The 20743-nt window shown below is 34.1% G+C and overlaps 2 protein-coding genes across 11 annotated transcripts; both read left to right on the forward strand.

Annotated features, from left to right (window-relative positions):
- Positions 1 to 99: 99 nt before the first annotated feature.
- LOC131593259 (putative disease resistance RPP13-like protein 1) lies at positions 100 to 7876 on the forward strand. Of its 4 annotated transcripts, none has more exons than XM_058865613.1 (15): positions 100 to 3533; positions 3638 to 3846; positions 3985 to 4052; positions 4150 to 4312; positions 4861 to 4918; positions 5003 to 5089; positions 5201 to 5416; positions 5532 to 5594; positions 5803 to 5849; positions 6065 to 6153; positions 6239 to 6373; positions 6500 to 6574; positions 6667 to 6967; positions 7064 to 7201; positions 7514 to 7876. In XM_058865613.1, the coding sequence occupies exon 1, from the start codon at positions 239 to 241 to the stop codon at positions 2033 to 2035; it is 1797 nt and encodes a 598-aa protein (XP_058721596.1). In that variant the 5' UTR covers positions 100 to 238; the 3' UTR covers positions 2036 to 3533; positions 3638 to 3846; positions 3985 to 4052; positions 4150 to 4312; positions 4861 to 4918; positions 5003 to 5089; positions 5201 to 5416; positions 5532 to 5594; positions 5803 to 5849; positions 6065 to 6153; positions 6239 to 6373; positions 6500 to 6574; positions 6667 to 6967; positions 7064 to 7201; positions 7514 to 7876. The 4 variants fall into 4 exon arrangements, with proteins under 4 accessions (XP_058721596.1, XP_058721597.1, XP_058721598.1 ...); XM_058865614.1 differs by having other exon boundaries at positions 6667 to 6891; XM_058865615.1 differs by having other exon boundaries at positions 5536 to 5594.
- A 3909-nt stretch (positions 7877 to 11785) lies between these two features.
- Positions 11786 to 19563, forward strand: LOC131593262 (putative disease resistance RPP13-like protein 1). 7 transcript variants are annotated; one of them, XM_058865619.1, is made up of 9 exons: positions 11786 to 15632; positions 15744 to 15894; positions 16221 to 16282; positions 16385 to 16495; positions 16649 to 17231; positions 17417 to 17478; positions 17583 to 17722; positions 18219 to 18314; positions 18474 to 19561. In XM_058865619.1, the coding sequence occupies exons 1-2, from the start codon at positions 11881 to 11883 to the stop codon at positions 15775 to 15777; spliced, it is 3786 nt and encodes a 1261-aa protein (XP_058721602.1). In that variant the 5' UTR covers positions 11786 to 11880; the 3' UTR covers positions 15778 to 15894; positions 16221 to 16282; positions 16385 to 16495; positions 16649 to 17231; positions 17417 to 17478; positions 17583 to 17722; positions 18219 to 18314; positions 18474 to 19561. The 7 variants fall into 7 exon arrangements, with proteins under 7 accessions (XP_058721602.1, XP_058721601.1, XP_058721604.1 ...); XM_058865618.1 differs by having other exon boundaries at positions 17421 to 17478; XM_058865621.1 differs by having other exon boundaries at positions 16649 to 16853; positions 17077 to 17478.
- The last annotated feature ends 1180 nt before the right edge of the window (positions 19564 to 20743 follow it).

Here is a 20743-nt window from a genome sequence, read left to right on the forward strand (position 1 = left end):
TAATAGAATAGATAAGAAATATATGGACAATAGAAAATAGAAAGCAGTGGACACAATTAATTATATTTCCATGATTATTGATTTATTTTTGTTGACACAATCAATCCACGAGTCATTGTAGCATTTTCTTCTATACGTTTCATCTTGCAACACTTTACTAATAAGTCCTGTGAAGCTGCATTATCGTCTACCTTGCATTGCATATTCTCTAACTATTCTTACACTGTTGAACTAAGTTATGGCGTCTATTCTTGGAGGAGCACTTCTTTCAGCTTCCATGGAGATGCTGGTGGGAAAGATTGTTTCTGGTGAGATTGTTGATTTCTTTAGGAGGACTAAGCTTGACAGTGTGCTATTGGAAAAGATGAAGATAACACTGCTGAGTCTTCAATCTGTACTTTATGATGCTGAGGACAAACAGATTGACAATCCTGCGGTCAAGGAGTGGCTGATTATGCTGCAAGATGCTGTGTTTCAAGTTGATGATTTGTTTGACGAAATCAACACCGAGGCTTTAAGGCGCAAAGTGGAAGCTGACCAGGTTCTTATAAAACTTTCTTCTCCTTTTAAAAGGTTTAATAAAAACATCAATTCTAAACTCTCAAAGTTATTTGAAACACTGGAACATTTGAGAAAGCAAAACCTTGGCTTAAAAGAAGGTGATTGCAGTCGTGTTTGGAACATAACTCCTACAACTTCTGTTGTGGGAGATGAATCTGCTTTTTATGGAAGAGACGATGACAAAAAGAAACTTAAAGAGTATTTGCTGTCAGAGGATGATTATGATAGTGAAAGTAAAATAGGAGTCATTTCTATTGTGGGTATGGGAGGATTAGGAAAAACAACACTAGCTAAACACCTTTACAATGATCTTCGTGTGAAGGATGAATTTAAGCTAAGAGGATGGGCTCATATTCCCAAAGATCTTGATATTTTCACAGTCACTAAAACCATTCTTGAATCTGTCACTGCACGAACAATTACAGATACTAACTTGGATAAACTCCAAGTACAGTTGCAACAAACTTTAAGTAACACAAAGTTTTTACTAGTTTTAGATGATATATGGTACGGAAAATATGTTGGTTGGAATAGTCTAAATGATATCTTTAATGTTGGGCATAAAGGGAGTAAGATCATCATCACAACCCGAGATGAAAGAGTTGTACTACCCATGCAAAAATTTCTCTATGTCCACCATTTAAGATCTTTGGATACTGAATATTCTTGGGCTTTATTAGCCAAACATGCATTTGTAGAAAGAAACTATCAGCAACATCCCAATCTAGAAATAATTGGTAGAGATATTGCCAAAAAATGTGGCGGCTTACCGTTAGCTGCAGTAGCATTAGGGGGTATTCTTCGCACCAAATTGTCACAAGATCATTGGAGTGATGTATTAAAAAATAGTGTTTGGGAACGGGCAAATGATGAGGTGCAACCAGCTCTACTACTGAGTTATCGTTATCTTCCAGCTTATTTAAAAGGATGTTTTGCTCATTGTTCAATTTTTCCAAAGAACTCAATCTTAGTGAAAAAGATGGTGGTTCAGTTGTGGATTGCAGAAGGCTTAGTACCTCAACCCAAAAGTGACAAAAGTTGGGAAAAAGTAGCTGAAGAATACTTTGATGAGCTAGTGTCGAGGTCTCTAATACGTCAAAGGTCTATTGATAATGTGCCAAGTGAGTTCGTTGGTGATGAGAAATCATGCTTTGAAATGCACGACCTCATCAATGATTTAGTTATGGCAGTATCATCTCCATATTGCACTAGGTTGGACAAACATAGGCTAGATGAAAGGGTAGATAAAAGAGTGAGACAGTTGTCATTCGACAGGAAAGAATATAACTCATACGATAAATTTGAACTATTCCATGGATTAAAAGGTCTACGAACTTTTCTACCCATGCCATTGCAATATATATGGCCTTGGGATAATTCCGTATCGTCGAAGTTATTTTCTGATTTGCTGTCGAGAATGACAAAATTACACGTGTTGTCTCTTTCAAACTACGAAAATCTCTTTCATTATTAATTAGTACACTCATCTTCTATATCTTAAATTCTATCTCTTTCACTGAATCCTTGAGATACATCTTCTATCTTAAATTCTATCTCTTTCACCAATTGCTTGAGTTACTAGAAAACTAATTATATTAATTTAATATAACAAATAGATCCTCTAAAAGGAAAGACCATGTAAAAAGCAATCGACTATTTTGACTCAAATTTAACACCGCAGAACGACTCATAAATTTAAGTGGAATTTCTCGTTTTCTTTCTCTTTCTATATACAAGAATTGAAAATGAGACATTACTTCAAAGAATCTAATCTTGTTCCATTCCAATAATGGCAATGTCGGTACAAATAAGTCATCCAATCTAGAAAATATCAGAAGAACTATCTATATAATAGAAAGAAAAAACAATCCAAATTAGTTGTTCTATCTAGAAAATATCAGAAGAACTACCTATAAAAAAATCCATGCAGAGCTGTAAAGTACAACAACCTTACAGTACGAACTGAGTCCAACATTAAATTTGAAACAGTCAACTTAGAAAGACCATTACGCGTATGTCACACAGAATTAGATTCATCCAATTTTGAGGTGCAAATAGCAACATTTTCTTTAAGAACACCACACGGTTGTAACATAAAAATAGGTAGTAGTTGGTACACCAATTAAGTGCAGACAGCCATTACTAGTTGGTTCCCAAGTCTCACTATTTTCATTCACCTAAACCTAATTTTCTAGCCACTTCCTACCTTTAAAACTTTCTCCTTAATCAATTAACACATTAATCAACTACTATATAGTGACTAAATTTTTTCTTCACTACTTATAATATTGCATATAATCTTCCATATAATAGAAAAGTTTTAAGTTTAACTGTCACGGTCGCAGCAATCGTATTGCGGCTGCATAATTTTTCTTTGTAAATTCGATTGAAGATCGTCGCAGGGTAATCAATCATGTTTATAAAAAGGTTTTCCTTATTTTGTATTTTTATATTTTGATGTTGAAAATCTGTTTCCAATAACAACGTATCATATTAATGCTTCGTCGTAGTCATAACGACTGTTTGTCTCTGATTTTTTTTCTCAGAATAAAAACAGTGAATAATAGTATTGTTATTTTTTAATACTGATTTGTCGCGGCCGACTTTTTTTTAAAGTTGGATATTTCGGGTGATGATATTGTGAAGGGGGTGATGAGAACGCAAGTTCCGTTTCTACCCACTAATCTCGTTTCCTTAGGGATCTCTCGTCTCGAAGATATAGAATGCTTGGATGGGAAGTGGCTTCAACATCTCACCTCTCTCCATAAACTTACTATTCGTAACGCACCCAAGCTCAAGTCATTGCCAGAAAAGGGGGAATTGCCTTCCTCTCTTAAAGAACTGCATATCAGTTATTGCAATCGGTTATTGGAAGCAAATTTGCGGAAGAAAGGGAAAGAGTGGAGTAAGATTTCTCACATTCCCAAAATATATGTAAATCACAAAATCATCGGATGAGTTATTACATCAAGGTGAGTCACCAAAATACATCTGTCGTGTTTCCTATTATAAATGTCATCAATAAATATGTTTAATTTCATGTGTTTATGGATAAACATTTTTCTTCTTTATCCAGGTTTTGGTTTCATTTGGGGTTCGAAGTGAAATGAAATACTTGCTAGTTCTCACATCAAAACCCATTTTATTCTTGCTGCTGACATGGGTCACTAAAAAGGATTGATACAAGTCACATTCTCAAAGAGGATATCATAAATGGGTTGCTCAACATTGTTCTGCTTGGCTTGGGATTTCTAGTATTTTTCAGGAAGAGGTGAAAAGAGTAATGTAAGAATTGCTCACATTCCTAGCTTGCTTATAGATTATGAATTGATCATATTCAGTAATCATATTAGTAGCTGAAATACTTCTTCTTTCATTTTTCTTGTTATAAATATATAATTAATAAATATTATTAATTCTCAGATTTGGGGCTGAAATTCAGAAGTCCAACTGCAGACAAGTCAGATTTCTAAGATGGCTAGAAAACAAGAGTATGTGTTTTCTCAATCTGTGAGATTACGCACTAACACAAAATTTATCGATACTTTTCTACTGTGTCTTAATAGATTTCCTTTTTATTTATTATAGACAACTGTTGGGCACAGTCAGGGAGAAATCTGAAGGAATTGCAAACTGGACCTCACAAACTAAGAGGATTGCCGATGAAGCATTTAACGAAATGATGCACTCTCCAAGACTTCATGGTAGTGAGTTCACAAACTAAGTCACATTCTCAAAGAAGGTTAACAATGTAAGTTCTTACTGTACTCTTTGCCAATTCACGAGGTCCTGGTTGTTTCTACTTTATTTTTTTTAAAAAAAAAAAAAAAAAGAGAGAGTATGTTTTATGTGATTGTTGCATCATTTACTATATGAGAAACAATAAGCTTAATTATAAGTGAAAACGAGTAAGCAAACATAAACAGTAGCTTTTGTTTTCCCTCAATTCTAATACTGTAATCTATATTGAGTATTAGTTGATTTTGATCTCAATTCTAACCATGTAAACTATGTAATTCGCCTTTAAAGATAGATTCAAGATGCAGAAAACCAAAGGGAACCAATAATTTTTTTCTTCTTAAATTGATTAATTAGTTAGCAATATGTTATACATGACTTCAGAGAAATTCTCCGCTTTCCTATTTCTTATTCATGTCAATAACATGTACTGTCTCGAAGTCATCGTTTATTCTGCATTAAATTTAAATACATTATGTTTCGTTGTTACTTTCGATCCTCATTAGATTATTTATGGGATTGATTATTATGTCTAATAAGATATTTTTATTCATATGGTAGATTTCAAGATGATGGAGATTCTAAGAGAGCAAATTGCAAAGCTAGAGACACTACAATTGTACGTGTTTTCTCAATCTGTTTCGGATTACCTCTTTCTTTTTCGGTTGTCTACTACTTACATATAATTTCCTGCTTAATGAAGGATTATTTTTAAGAGCTTTGCAAGAAAGTGTTTGTATTCCCTCTGAGACATGTAACCAAATGATGCACACTCCAAGGCAACATGGCTGTGAGTATCTTTTAAGAAGATATCAATTAGAATGATGGCCAACTTAGTCCTATGAATATTGTTGCATGTCATTTCTATTCATTTTAAAGCCATATTATATTACTATAACAGGGCATCCTCAACATTGACGCGCATTGTTTTGTGATTGCTAGTACATTTCCGCAAGAGGTTATAATCCTGCCTCAGCTGCAGTTTATGGATCAGTTCAAATTTTCTACACATAGAATTCTTGGATGGAAGTGGCTTCAATGTGGTTGCCAGGAGAGGGGAAGTTGCATTCCTCTCTTAAAGAACTGAAAATCAATTTGTGTCCATTATTTGAATCAGGTATGCAGAGGAAACGAGGGAAAGAGTGGCTTAAGATTGCCAAATCTATTCTTCGTTGTTTTCTTTCCCCTTACATTTATTGTGTATAAATTAATAATATATTTTTGTTGAAAAGGTAGATTTCTAAGTTGTTGAAGATTCAAAGAGAGCCATTTGCAATGCTAGAGACAAAACAAGTGTATGTGTTTTCTCAATCTGTTAGATTACAAAACAATTTAGAGATTGTTCATTGATGGATAAACTTGAATCTGATGCTAAATTGTGATAGGTCATGCTAGCTAGGTGTTTCACCTTTAGATTTAGAGATTTGAGATGGTTAAAACCAAAAAGAAATGACACTTTTTAATTCTTAAAATCTAATGATTTTTGTGTTGTTCTTCTGTCAGGTCGACTTCATATATAAAAGATGTTTAAGTGCTGTCTGGCTTCTCAGGTATATATATTCTCTTTGATAAGTTTTAACATTCTCCTTTTACTAAATGCATGATCCAAGACTCATCATTTATGTGCAAAAACTATTTTAGTCACAACAATTAATACTAAGATCTCATCCATTCTTAATCTTATTTGCTTTTGATTATACCACTTTGTTCTATTATAAATGAACACCATCAAGCTTTACACAATATTCCCATTTTTTAATGTTAGGTTTGTGTCTACTCAACTGGAGGTAGATTCACCCAATGGTTTACTCTACTTCAAAGAGAACAAATTGCAAAACGAGAGACAAAACAATTGTATGTCTTTTCACAATCTATTTTGCATTACTTCTTTTATTTTTCTGTTGTCTGCCCATTACAAATAGTTTACTGCTTTTTCCAGGAAGGAAAGGTTTTATAATCTTGGAATAATATTGATGTCACAAACAAATAGGATTGCAAGAAAGTGTTTGTAGTATCCCCTATGAGGCATTTAACCAAATGTTTAACTCTGCAAGGCAACAACATGGTTGTGACTGTGAGTATTTTTTAATAAGATCTCAGTCTCTATTTGATGTATATCTGTTTACTCCTACCTGAGCGGAAATTTTGAAAGACGTGTTTGTGTCGTAGTAAGTTATAATGCTTTGAATCATATGTGTAGACGAATTTGAATCCCAACTTTCAAAGCATGGAAGTCTTTAAGAAGCAGTACTTTTATGACTAGCATGCCATAGATGTGAGTGTCCCTAATCCGTTTTCATTAGTACTAAGAATATTGCTGTATGTCGTTTCTATTCATTTTAAAGCCAAATTATGTTTCTATAACAGGGCGTCCTCAACATTGAGCTGCATGGCTTGAGATTTCTAAAAGAAGTGAAAAATCATGCTCCAGCTGCAGTTTATATGGATCAGTTTTACACATCTCTAATCATAAAGATATAGAATGCTGGGATGGAAAGTGGTTTAAACATGGTTATCGCAAGAGGGGAAGTTTCCCTCGCGCTTAAAGAACTGAAAATCAATTTGTGTGGAAGAAACAAGGAAAAGAATGGTGTAAGATTGCTCACATTCCCAACATGCTTATGGATTATGAATTGATCATATTCAAAGAGTATCATGTCTCGGTGAAGTAATACATGTGGTTCATGAAGTGACTGATAATTAATATGACTTTTTCTTCCTTCTTTATTTGTTCATGATTTGTGTATCTTCTGGTTTATTGCAGATTCTGAAAAGGCGGTTGTTAAAAATATGTTGGATTTTCGCATGTCTTGTGTTGGGAAGGAGTTTGATAATGATGCTTCTACCGAAATTATTTTGATGAGATTTTGGCACATGAATCTAAAGGCACTATGAGAGTCTGGTTAGCTCCTCTCTTTTATTTTTGTTTCTATAAATGAATTTTTTACATTATTCAGTTAATTTCAATTATCTCTCCAACTTCACAAATACCAACTTAATGTCACTTAGAAAATTATTTAGTCACTTAGAAAACAGTGGCCAACTTCATCATTAGTGCCTAAGATCTCATACATTATTAATCTTATTTGCTTTTGATTATACCACTTTGTTCTATTATAAATGAACACCATCAAGCTTTACACAATATTTCCACTTTTTAATGTTAGCTTTACACCATCAAGCTTGACCCAATATTTGCATTTTTTAATGTTAGGTTTGTGTTTACTCAATTGGCGGTAGATTCTTCCAATGGTGTTTACCCTATAAATCTGTGATATCAGAAAATTTCCATGGCTCTGTAGAGAGATCATCCACATCAATCAAGGAACAGAAGAGAGCTATCTTGGAACGACTCAAGAGTTTATTTGAGCACAGCAACAACTTTATCTAGTTTTGTTGGAGACAGTACAACACCATCTTTTTATTGATATTTCATTACTGATAAGTGAATAGGTTACTCAAGTTCAGCTTCTTTGTTAAATTGTAACTGTAAAACATAAAGTTGATTAATACAATGGAACTGTAGCTGCTCTACAGTCGGAGACGTAGGCACAATTGGCCGAACTTCGTTATCAAATATCGTGTGTTTTTTATGTATTTTTTTCGTATTCGTTTTGTTTTGAGTTGGAAGTGTTGTTCTAACAATTTGAAATACTCTTAGATATTATAAAATAATATCTATATTTACTTAGCATATTTATAGGAATCTGTTACTCTTAAATAGGTTACTAACTGTATATAAATAGCTGGTCCCCTGATGTATATTATCAATCAGTGTGATATAATAAAGTATGTTTAGGATTGGTTTTGATATTCCAATAAATCCATTGAATTTTGAACCCCCTTCATAGGCTGTAATGATGTCATGAGTTTAGCAAAAGTGCATCAATAAACACACATGAAGAACACACAAGGATTGATTGAGGAATTCATCATGATCAATAAAATCTCTTCAATTGATGTAGAATCTTTCTTCAATGGTTGCTCTGTGCTTTAGGATCAGGTTTCTCTCTTAATTTCGTTCACCAAAGAATCACCCTTTTAATTGGCATCTAGGGTTTCTATTTATACGAGTTGGGCTGGACACGTCGTCTCCGCGGCGCGGCAAGTAGTCCCGCGGCGCGACCCAAGACAGAGGGTTTGGGGCGGCGCGCTTGAATCCTTCGCGGCGCGACCTTGCTGGAAACTTCTTCTTTTTGCTTGTCTTTTTATTCCTCCAGCTTCCTTTCCTCTTCATGCTCTTATAAAGCTCCTTCTCAGCTCCAAACCTGCATCAATAATACCCAAAGTGATTTGATTTGCTTCACAACATGAGTTATACATCTGTAATTCAATTCTTACTGAAAAACACATGAAACTAGCACACTTTGCTTAAGTTTAGCGCATAACTTGGTTATAATAACCCATGAAAATACCATAAATTCATCCCTAACACCGGACTGCCCGGTTAGATCAGTCTGGTTCAATTGCTGGATCAGACATGTCATTGAACCGGGGTGAATCGGTATAAATCGTTAAAATCGAAAAAACCGGGAATCAGCCAGGTAATCAGTCTTGTTCAATTGTTGTATCGGACATGTCATTAAATCGGTATAAACTGCTAAAATCAGAAAAACTGACGGTTTAAGTGCATTTTTAATTTTTTTAATTTTAAAAAATTGAAACGACGTCGTTTTGATTATTTTAATGAAAAATTAAATTTAAAAATAAAAGAAATGAAAAAAAAAATTGAAAAAATTTAATAAAAACGTTGCAGATGCGATTGATTTTGTTGTAAATAGTTTTGATATTGAAGAAGGAGATCCTAATATTAAAACTAATTTTTTTTCTTTGAAATTAAATTTAGTATACAATAAAATTATTTTATTATAACTTATTCAATTAAATTATTTTGCGATTAAATTTTATTTGCACTTATACGTAATTTTGTACTATTTCGTTATGTGTAGTACCTATGTTTAAAATTTGAATTTAAATTATAAGCTTGTGAACTTATTTATGGGCTGAAAATAGAATAAAAGAACATAAAAAAGTAAAGTAAAATAAATCGGACTGGCCGGTTTGAACCAGACCAGACCGGTTCGGCCATCTCTTCCTCCTCCATCATTTTCTCGTGAAATCACCATGGAAAGAAGAAACATGGCAGCCCCCCGTGTGGGGTCGGACGATGGTGATGAAGCTGGGGGCGCCCGGCCGACCGGCAACTGGTGCAGCGGCGGAATCCCCATCTCTTCATGGTGGTGGTGCTACTTGGTGAAATAAAAGTCTATCTCACTTATAATTTCTTGGGGATCAAGAATATATGATTTTTTTTTTTGTTGATTTTGTCATTTGCTTAGTTATTGAATTTTCAAGAATGGTGAAATTTTGCTCATGTTCATGAAAGGTTTTTTAGTGAAAAAAAGTGATTTTTGAAAGATTAGTTCAAATGCTTATGCTAAAATTAATGCTAATTGTATATGGTTTTTATGTATTAATTTGATATTGTGAAATTGGAATTGGAAGAAAAAGCTTATTCTATGTTTGTCAAAAAATGAGTTTCATGAGAAAAAGTGATTATGAAAAAAAGCTATTTTATGTTATGTATTAGAACCAATGTTAATGCCATGCTAAATATGCAATTAGAACTGTATTAAGAAAAGCTAATGTCAATTTTCAAGTTTATTGAAATATGGTTTTTTGTTGAATGTACATAAGTGCTTATTAGTGTAAAAGTGATTATTTTGACTAATTGTTGCATATTGCCTAAACCAAACTTGTTGCTATATTACATGCAATCTATTATGATACTAAATGTAAATTGGTAGTTAGATTAAGAGAGGAGTCTACACTATGTCAATTTTCATGCTACTTTAATGTGAATTTTCATGAATAATTAATTTACTTTCATGATCAAATCAATTTCAAAACAGCGACATAATCCAAGTAAACACCATATACATTCAACAAGAATCATTCATACAAGCAATAACATGATCGGTGGCATGAGATGAAGAGAGTTCAAGGCTTACCGACAGAGCGGAGATTTGCTCCGATTAGTGTTGAAACTTGTCGATAAATTCACCGACGAAAAACTCGGAAAACTTCAAAGTAAGCTTTTTTCACTCCAATTAATCTCCAATGATGATGATGATTGAATATAGATGAATAATCTTGAATATTACTTGTTGAAACTTTGATGATACTTTGATGATAAATGTAGATTAGTATCTTGAAGTAAAATGATGAATATGTTGATGAATGTGGTAAATCTTTAATCCATGAAACTTGATGAAATCTTGGATGATGATGATGATTGAATAATTGTTAGATGTAGAATATAACAATTGCACTTGAATATGAAGAACATTGAGATGATAACACTTTAATGGAGGATTTTTATAGTTTTTGTAGGTGGTTGTGAACCTGTAGGTTGTGATCCAAGTTAGAAGTTTATCAATGGTCGAAAGGCAATTAGAGGCTTAGTTGCGGATCATTAACCGTAGCCGTTGGATGAAAAGTTATCAATGGTGGAGGTATAGTAGAAAATTGGTTTGATTTTGTGTTATTTTGAAAACTTTAAGGAAGTTGAAGTTAGTTAAGGGTAAATGTGTAAATGCATGAGTTTGAGAATAAATAGGTAGTTGAAGGAAGTCAGAGGGAAGACATGTTGAGGTTTAGCATAAATACCAAGTCTCAATGTAAGACTAATGGCTTGAACTAAACTTGAATTTTGCTTTGTATTTCCTTATGAATTTACCTTTGAATTCACCACTTTTACTTTGAATTTTTGTGAATTAAGCCATTCCTTTGAAAGTTCTTTTTTGAGAAGTGATTTTGTTGGAAATAAGTGCTTTTGTTGGTGGTCAAATTCTGACTCTTTACTTGAGAAGTACATAAATCCCCTAAGCGTGAGGCCTGGTAAGGGCGATATGCTTAAGTTTATCGGTTGGTAGATTATCCGAGATATGCATCCCGAACGTAAATAAGTCCTAAAGTAGTTTATCGGTTGCTTTATTTTACTGTATATCTGAGGTCACAAGTTCAAATTCCAACAAATATAAAAATATATTATTTCAAATATTATTTTTTTAACATTAATATAATAAAATTTAAAACTCAATAGTGATTTATATGAAACAAATTTACTTATTATTATACATGGATGAAATGAGACGCCTCCTACGTGGTTATCTAAACTAAACAGCCCACGTGAGTTGTGAGCAGATAATCCAATACACCACTTAGTACTCCTATGTATTTTTAATACATTACTTAATACATTACTTAACACTAGTCTCGTTTCCCTCGAAGAATCTTTTTTTTTTGTTCAGGACGTAGTTGTTTAAGGAGACCAATAATACTCCACTATTATTTTATTTCTATTTGAGGGAACAGTTCGATGAATTATATTTCCATGACAGTGAATTATTAAAATAATTATTAATTTATTTTGGTTGACAGTCACTGTAGCTTTTTCTTCTATACGTTGCAACTTGCATCAAGTTACAAGTCTTGTTAACTTGCATTTCCTTCTACCTTGCATTGCATTTTCTTTCCACTTCAATTTTTCAAACTATTCTTACTCTCTTGAACTAAGTTATGGCTGCCATTGTTGGAGGAGCACTTCTTTCAGCTTCAATGGAGATGTTGGTGAAAAAGGTTGTTTCTGGTGAGTTTCTGGATTTGTTTCGGAGGACTAAGCTCGACGTTGAGCTGTTGGAAAAGCTGGAGATAACACTGCTGAGTCTTCAATCTGTACTTTATGATGCTGAGGACAAACAGATCACTAACCCTGCTGTCAAGAAGTGGCTGGAGATGTTGCAAGATGCCGTCTTTCAAGCTGACGAACTGTTCGACGAATTCAACACTGAAGCTTTAAGGTGCAAAGCTGAAGGTGGTCAGGTTCTTAATAAGTTTTCTTCTTATTTTAAGAGGTTTAATAAAAAGATCAATTCTAAACTACAAAAATTATTTGGAAGATTAGAACATTTGAGAAACCAAAATCTTGGATTGAAAGAAGGTGTTTCCAGCTGTGTTAGGAATATAACTCCTACAAGTCCTTTTTTAGGAGATGAATCTGCTATTTATGGCAGGGATGATGATAGAAAGAAACTCAAAGAGTTTTTGCTGTCAGAGGATGGTTGTGATAGTGGAAATAAAATAGGAGTGATTTCCATCGTGGGTATGGGAGGGTTAGGAAAAACGACACTAGCTAATCTACTTTATAATGATCGTGATGTGAAGGAGAAATTTAAGTTGAGAGGATGGTCACATATTCCAAAAGATTTTGATCTTGTCAATATCACTAAAACCATTCTTGAATCTGTCACTTCAGGAACAATTACAGACACTGACTTTGTTAAGCTTCAGGCACAATTGCAGCAAAGTTTAAGTAACAAAAAGTTTTTACTAGTATTGGATGATATATGGTACGGAAATTATGTTGGTTGGAATAAGCTAAGTGATATCTTTAATGTTGGACAAGAAGGAAGTAAGATCATCATCACAACTCGTGATGAAAGAGTTGTACTACCCATGCAAAAACTTATCTATGTGCACCATTTAAGATCTTTGGAAACTGGAGATTCATGGTCTTTACTAGCCAGACATGCATTTGTAGAAATAAACTACCAGCAACATCCCAATCTAGAAGAAGTTGGTAGAGAACTTGCCAAAAAATGTGGCGGTTTACCATTAGCTGCAATAGCACTTGGGGCTATTCTCCGGTTCATGTCACCAGATCGTTGGAGTGATGTATTAAAAAGTAGTATTTGGGAACATACAAGTGAAGATGTGAAACCATCTCTGCTACTGAGCTATCATTACCTTCCAGTTTCTCTAAAAGGATGCTTTGCTTATTGTGCAATTTTTCCAAAGAACTCAGTCTTAGTGAAAAAGACGATGGTTCAGTTGTGGATTGCAGAAGGCTTAATACCTCAGCCGAGAAATGAGAATAGATGGGAAAAAGTAGCTGAAGAATGCTTTGATAATCTAGTGCGTAGGTGTCTGATACATCGCCGCTCTATTGGGGATGGGGAAGTTTGCTTTGAAATGCACGACCTCATCAATGATTTAGCAATGGCAGTTTCATCTCCGTATTGCACTATATTGGACACACATAAGCCAGATATAAGGGTGCGATACTTGGCATACGACAGATTTGAATATAACTCAGACGATAAATTTGAAAAATTGCATGGATTAAAAAGACTACGAACTTTTCTACCCATGCCATTGGAATCTTTTGGGTATTATGAGAATTTTGTATCGTCAAAGTTATTTTCTGATTTGTTGTCAACAATGACACAATTGCACGTGTTGTCTCTTTCAAACTCTTTAAATTTCACAAAGTTACCCAACTCAATTGGAAATTTGATTTACTTGCGATACTTGAATCTCTCTTACACTAAGATTAAAAGTTTGCCTTCAGAAACGTGCAAGCTTTACAATTTGCAGACTTTGTTGTTGTCATATTGCTATAAACTCATTGAATTTCCAGAAGACATGGGAAAATTGGTGAAACTACGCCACCTTGATATCAGATGCACGAAACTGAAGAAATTGCCGAGACAAATGTCCAAATTAGAAAATCTGCAAACATTGTCGAACTTTATTGTGAGCAGCGTTAAGGATGTTGGGTTGAAGATTGAAGATCTTGGAAAATTTCCCCATCTACGAGGAAGCCTTTCCATCTCACAACTTGAAAATGTAAATGACCCATCCCATCCTTCTCAAGCAAACTTGGATTTGAAAAGAGAAATTGATAAGTTGGAACTAGGATGGTCTTACACTGCTCCTTCAAACTCACAAATACAAGTACTCGAACGGCTGCGTCCGTCGACAAATTTGAAGAGTTTGACCATCTCTGGATTTGGTGGAGACAAATTATCAAATTGGGTGGGAGATCCTTTATTTGTAAACATGGTGTGTTTGAAGATCACAGGGTGTAAAAGAATTTCAGTGCTGCCATCCGTGGGGCAACTCGGTAACCTAAAACAACTTTTTTTTAGTAAGATGGAATCTGTAAAGAGTGTTGGTACTGTGTTCTATGGAAGTGGTTCTTCTTCATTTCAACCATTTACCTCTTTAGAGATTCTAAGCTTTGAAGATATGCCAGAGTGGGAGGAATGGAAGTTGATTGGAGGTACATCTATAGAGTTTCCTAGTCTTATACGTTTGTCTCTAAACAACTGTCCAAAACTGAAAGAAAACATACCTGGCAACCTTCCTAAGCTTGAAAGTTTGTCAGTTGAAGATTGTCCCAAACTTGAAGGGATGACACCCAACAATCTTCCTTCTCTTGTCGACCTTAGGTTAAGTGGTTGTCCCTTATTGATGGGGTCAAGACATTCTATTACAAACCCACCATCTGACGTATTCAGCCAATTGGTGATTTGTCTCAATTCTCTTCAAAAGTTGACCTTAACCAATATTCCATCTCTAACATCCTTTCCGATAGACGGTCTTCCCAAAACCTTACGATCTCTCTCTATCTTTTTCTGTGAGAATCTAGAGTTCTTTTCTCATGAATCTTTTCATAATTACTCATCACTGGAGGATTTGCATATCTTCAGTAGTTGTAATTCAATGACATCATTTACCTTGGGCTCTCTCCCTGTCCTCAAAAGTCTATATATTTCTGATTGTAAACATTTAAAATCCATATCAATAGCAGAAGATGCATCGGAACCAAATCTAGTGTTTCTTAGAAGCATCACAATAGTGGAATGTGATGAACTGGAGTCAGTTTCCTTAAGTCGATTACCCATTCCTAAACTCACTGATTTATGTTTGACGTGGTGCAAAAAGTTTCGTTCTCTACCTGAATCAATAAAGTGTCTAACTAGCCTTCAAAAAATGGAAATTCATAACCTTCCAAATCTGCAATCGTTTTCCATAGATGATTTGCCGATCACTTTGCGGGAACTGACGGTCGACAAAGTTGGAGGGATTTTGTGGAATACAACTTGGCGACATCACCCTTCTCTTTCAATGCTGAGTATTTGGAGTAATGATTTTGTGAAGGGGCTGATGAGAACGCAAGTTCCGTTTCTACCCGCTAATCTCGTTTCCTTACGGATCTTTTGGCTTGAAGATATAGAATGCTTGGATGGGAAGTGGCTTCAACATCTAACCTCTCTCCATACGCTTGCGATTTATGAGGCACCCAAGCTCAAGTCATTGCCAGAAAAGGGGGACTTGCCTTCCTCTCTTAAAGAACTGCATATCATAAGATGTCCGCTGTTGGAAGCAAATTTGCAGAGGAAGAAAGGGAAAGAGTGGAGTAAGATTTCTCACATTCCCAAAATATATTTAACTAACGAAAATCATCGAATGAGTATTACATCAAGGTGAGTCACCAAAATACATCTTTCACGTTTCCTGTTATAAATATCATCAATAAATATGTTTAATTTCACGTGTTCATGGATATCATATTAACATTTTTTTGCCTAATATAGGTTTTGGTTTCATTTGGGGTTCAAATTGAAATGAAATGCTTCCTCGGGCTCACATCAGAACCCATTTTATTCTTGCTGCTGACATGGGTCACTGAAAAGGATTGATAATTCCAACAAGAGAGAAGTCACATTCTCAAAGAAGGCTAACAATGTGAGTTCTAATTGTACTCTTTTCCAATGCGATAATGGTTATTAATTTTTAGTATTTTAATAGAGCAACATTTTGTTAGATGTACTTTTATAGAGCGAGTTAATCAAATGAAAAGAAAATAAATGGTTATGTGTATTGAATTTCAATTGATATTATAGATAGTCTATTATATGATTTGGTTATCTGGTTATTGACATTTTATTTTTGTTTGCCTCCATAACTATTATGTTAAAATTCCGTCCGTCGTGTTCTTCGATGTATACTTTTCTCCTTAGATTCGTTATGGGATTGATTGTTATGCTTAAATATATATTTTTGTTCACAAGGTTGATTCAAAGATGAAGGAGATTCAAAGAGAACAAATTGCAAAGCCAGAGACAAAACAATTGTATGTGTTTTATCAATCTGTTTTGCATTACTTAATTTATATTTCTGTTGTCTATCCATTACAAATAGTTCCTTGCTTAATGAGGGGATATTCTTTGTCCAGGAAAGAAAGGTTTTATCGATGTCACAAACAAACAAGATTGCAAGAAAAGTGTTTGTATCTCCTCTAAGGCATTTAACCGAATGTTTCACTCTACAAGACTACAACATGGCTGTGAGTATTTTTTTAGAAGATATCAATTTTTATTTAATGTATATCTGTTCACTTCTACATGACAGGAAATCTAGTGAATGTACATTGATTTATTGCTTTGAAATTTATGGATCAGTATTCATTTTTACACATCTCTAATCATATATCATATAGATATAGAATGCTTGGATGGAAAGTGACTTAAACATGGTTATCAGAAGAGGGGAAGTTTCCCTCTCTCTTAAAGATCTGAAAATCAATTTGTGTGGAAGAAACGAGGAAAAAAGTGGTGTAAGATTGCTCATATTCCCAGCATGTTTATGTGTCCCGGTGAGTTGCTCACATTTGGGGTTGAAATTCAGAATTCCAACACAGACAAGTATGTGTCTCGATTTTGTGATTTTGTTTTACCTACATGCAAGTTTTTTATTGTTCTCCTGTTAATATATACAATGATGCATGTATAAAAAATGATATTTTTCTTTTCTAATAGAATCATGAGGGTATTGTGATTCCTAATTTTTTCATGATAGAAAGAGAAGTGAGTAACTCATCCAAAACTAGTTAGCTAAATTCTTATGTTTGGTCTAACATGGATGTAGCTGGATAGGTGGATAAGCAAGTTGGATCAAGAAAAGTAATATTTAGAGTTGCAATCTACTATACTGAACTCATTCACAAAAAGGAATCAATCATATGCCCGATATTCCATTAAATTGTTTGAAGCCTCAAGTGTAATTATACCAAATGAAGAAAAGTAAGAAATAGTTTTACGTTTTGAATTTCAATTGCCGTTGTAGATAGACTATCCGATAGTTTGATTATCTTATTTCAATTTTTTTTTTGTCTTAAGATGACTTGCATGGTGTTCTTTGTTGTTTTCTTTTCCTCTTAGATTCCTTATGAGATTGCTATGTTTAATAATATATTTTTGTTCTTAAGGTAGATTTCTAAAACGGTGAAGATTCTCAGAGAGCAAGTTGTAAGCTAGATATAAAACAAGTGTATGTGTTTCTCAATCTGTTCGATTACACACATATTAAACATAAAGATTTGTTAATTGAATTGCCTCTTTTCTTAACAGATACTTTCCTTTTTTTTATCATAGACAATTGTTGGGCACTGTCATGAAGGAATACGGAGGAATTGCAAAATTAATCATAGTGGGGCTCTTTGCAAAAGAATTACAAAAGTAATAATTGCAGGTCTGACATAGTGGGGCACTTTGCAAGGCTTCATTTCATGGCTGTGAGTTTTTGTTAATAATAGCTGAACTTCCATTTGTGGTGAACTTCCTTATCATAACACTTTCAATAATCTTAGTCTTTCAAAATGCAAAGATATAATGTGTACTTTCTGAAATAGACCATATCACCATGAGCCTTTTACATTCATGTGTATACTTGATCATCATTCATGGAATAAAGTTTAAATGTTTGTCAATTTGATGATATAATTAAAATACGCGTCAATTAGTAAGAAGTCTTTTGTCTAAGTAAATTATTATGATTTTGATGCGGATGAATTGGAATGGCTACTTCAAAGGATGGCAGTCTGAGGGTTATACTTTTATCACATCGTAGTTGTGAGTGTCCCTATTCCACCATTACCTAATTCATTGATGTAATACATGTGGTCATGGAGTCATAAATATTGTGAATTTTTTTTCCAATACAACAATTATTATGACTTTTTCTTCCTTCTTCATTTGTTCATGAGTTGTGTATCTTCTGGTTTATTGCAGTAACGTGTTGGATTTTGGCATGTCTTGTGTTGGGAAGGAGTTCGTTAAAGATGCTGCCACGCAAACTATTTTGATGAGATTTTGACTTCTTGAAAAGTATGGTTATCTCTTCTCATTTTATTTTTGTTTCTAATTGGTTATCTTCCAGTTCATGCACTACGTTTCAAATGAGTATCAATTATGTTTGTACCACTTTGTTCAGTTATAAATGAACACCATCAAGCTTGACACAATATTTCCATTTTCTAATGTTAGGTTTGTGTTTGCTCAGTTGGAGGTAGATTCATCCAATGGATTACCCAACAAATCTGAATGATGTCCAGAAACTTTCCACGCCTCCGTATAAAGATCATCCACATCAATCAAGACACCTCCAGGCATTCAAAGAACAGAAGAGAGGCACTACAACACCATCTTTTTATTGTTTTTTCGTCCGATATGACTCATTGTTTACCGATAAGTAAATAGGTTGCTCGAGTTCAGATGCTCTATCAAATTGTAATCTGTAAAACATATGTTTGATTAATACAACGGAACTGCAGCTGCTCTGCAGTCGGAGACGTAGGCACAATTGGCCGAACTTTGTTATCAAATATCGCGTGTTCAGTGTTTCTGTTTTTTTTTTCATATTTGTTTTCTTTTGAATTGGAATTTGTATTCTAACAATTTCAAATGCATTGGCTGAAAACTATATCACAACAAAATGACTAGTAAGAGGCTGAAAACTTGGATGAACAAATGGCAAACATGTGTCTATTAATGCCGTTCTCTTGGGAATACTGATGTTGAGAAGCAAGGGAAGTACTCACATGAAAGAAACTTGTTCATAATATGAGGTTAATTAGTTTTAAAAGATTTAGAGATTGGAATGCTTTTTGATTGGGCATGTCGACCACCAAATGTTAGGACTGGTAAAGATGCTGCCATGATAAAGTGCTGGAGTTTATTATAACTTCTTGTATTATCCTAGCAAATTAACGTGGACACGCTCGTATTTGGTTGGTATTTAAACCAAGTTTTGACAAGAGTTTTAGGGCTCAATTGCCACCAAAACTATTTGACACATTCAGAAAAGGAGCATCCCTGCCATTCAAGGAACAGAAGAGAGCCATGTTGGCAAGACTTAAGAGTTTAGTTGAGTGGCACTGCAACATATTTTTATTGATTTTTGTTAAATATGATTCATTGTTTACTCATAAATGAATAGGTTGCTCAAGTTCAGCCGCTTTGATAAACTGTAGCCTGGAAAAACCCATTTGATTAATACAACGGCACTGCAGCAGCTTTGCAGTCGGATACGTAGACACACTTAGCCGAACTCCGTTATCAAATATTACGTGTTCTTGATTTTTTATTTTATTTTATTTTGAATTGAAGTTGTTGTTCTAACAATTTCAAATACATCGGCTTTTGAACTCCTTTCTTGACTTGCTCAGATGTCATGAGTTATGGTACATTGGCATTTTTATTTATTTGCTATGACTTGAGCAGTTTAGAATCCATAACAATACTAGATCTGATCAAATATCTTATATACACTTCCTTGCGTATCCATTTCCAACCCACCCAACTCCTACATAAACAAGACCATACTTGTGGCCACTAACATTTCTTCTTTTCACCGAAGTTCTGGATATATGAAAGGAACAATAAAGCCACAAATAGTGTTCATGGCTACCACCAATAATGTAATGGTGAGTCATCTTGAGTTTATGAATTGTAAATGTATATAGATTAAAACCGAAGCTAATGCAATATTACTACTAACTATTCCATTAATTTCTATATTAACAACCGTTCTTTAGTAAATGAAGCTAATTATTTTCATAAAAATTAGTACACTAAATAATTTTCTAAAAAAAACTTCAAAACCTCAGACCACATGTAATATGATGCAGAGGGTTTGGATTCTCTTCACTAACTTGATTTTGAATGGATGAAATCTAAATTGGACAAAATCGAGTAAGATTCTAACTGGAGGCAATCCACTCCCGACACAGAGAGAGTAACAAGAATCATATGTACGTTTACATATTCTTTTTAGAATTGTTCCACTTAATGTCTAAATAAAGTTCAATGGAAGTTCCAATTGACAAAGAAACATAGACAATTGTGGAAGAGTCAATTTCTCCTGTTTCTAGCAATTGGATGGAGTTTCTATTGTGTGTTTAACTTTGATGTACTTCATTAGGTCTTGTACTTCTCCTTCTGGTGAAGACTCTTCAGTTCATGTCCATTTCATTTTCGCACAAGCATCAAGTATTTTCCTTGCTACTTATCTTATTATAACCGCAATACTAAGCGATATGGTTTCGATCAAAGATTTTGTTTCATACATCCTAGTTTTCATAGAGATCATACTTATGATAACTCCCCTTGCAATTCCTTTGAAAATGACTCTATTTCCTGCAAGGCAAAAAAACAATGTTTTTATGGTTGGTTTTTCTAATGAAATTATGATCATAGTATTTTTGCTTTATGCTTCAGCCCTACAGGTTGAAAACACTGCCTAGAACATTTCGGAT

The sequence above is a fragment of the Vicia villosa genome, linkage group LG3, assembly GCF_029867415.1.
Source record: "Vicia villosa cultivar HV-30 ecotype Madison, WI linkage group LG3, Vvil1.0, whole genome shotgun sequence".
NCBI lineage: Eukaryota > Viridiplantae > Streptophyta > Magnoliopsida > Fabales > Fabaceae > Vicia > Vicia villosa.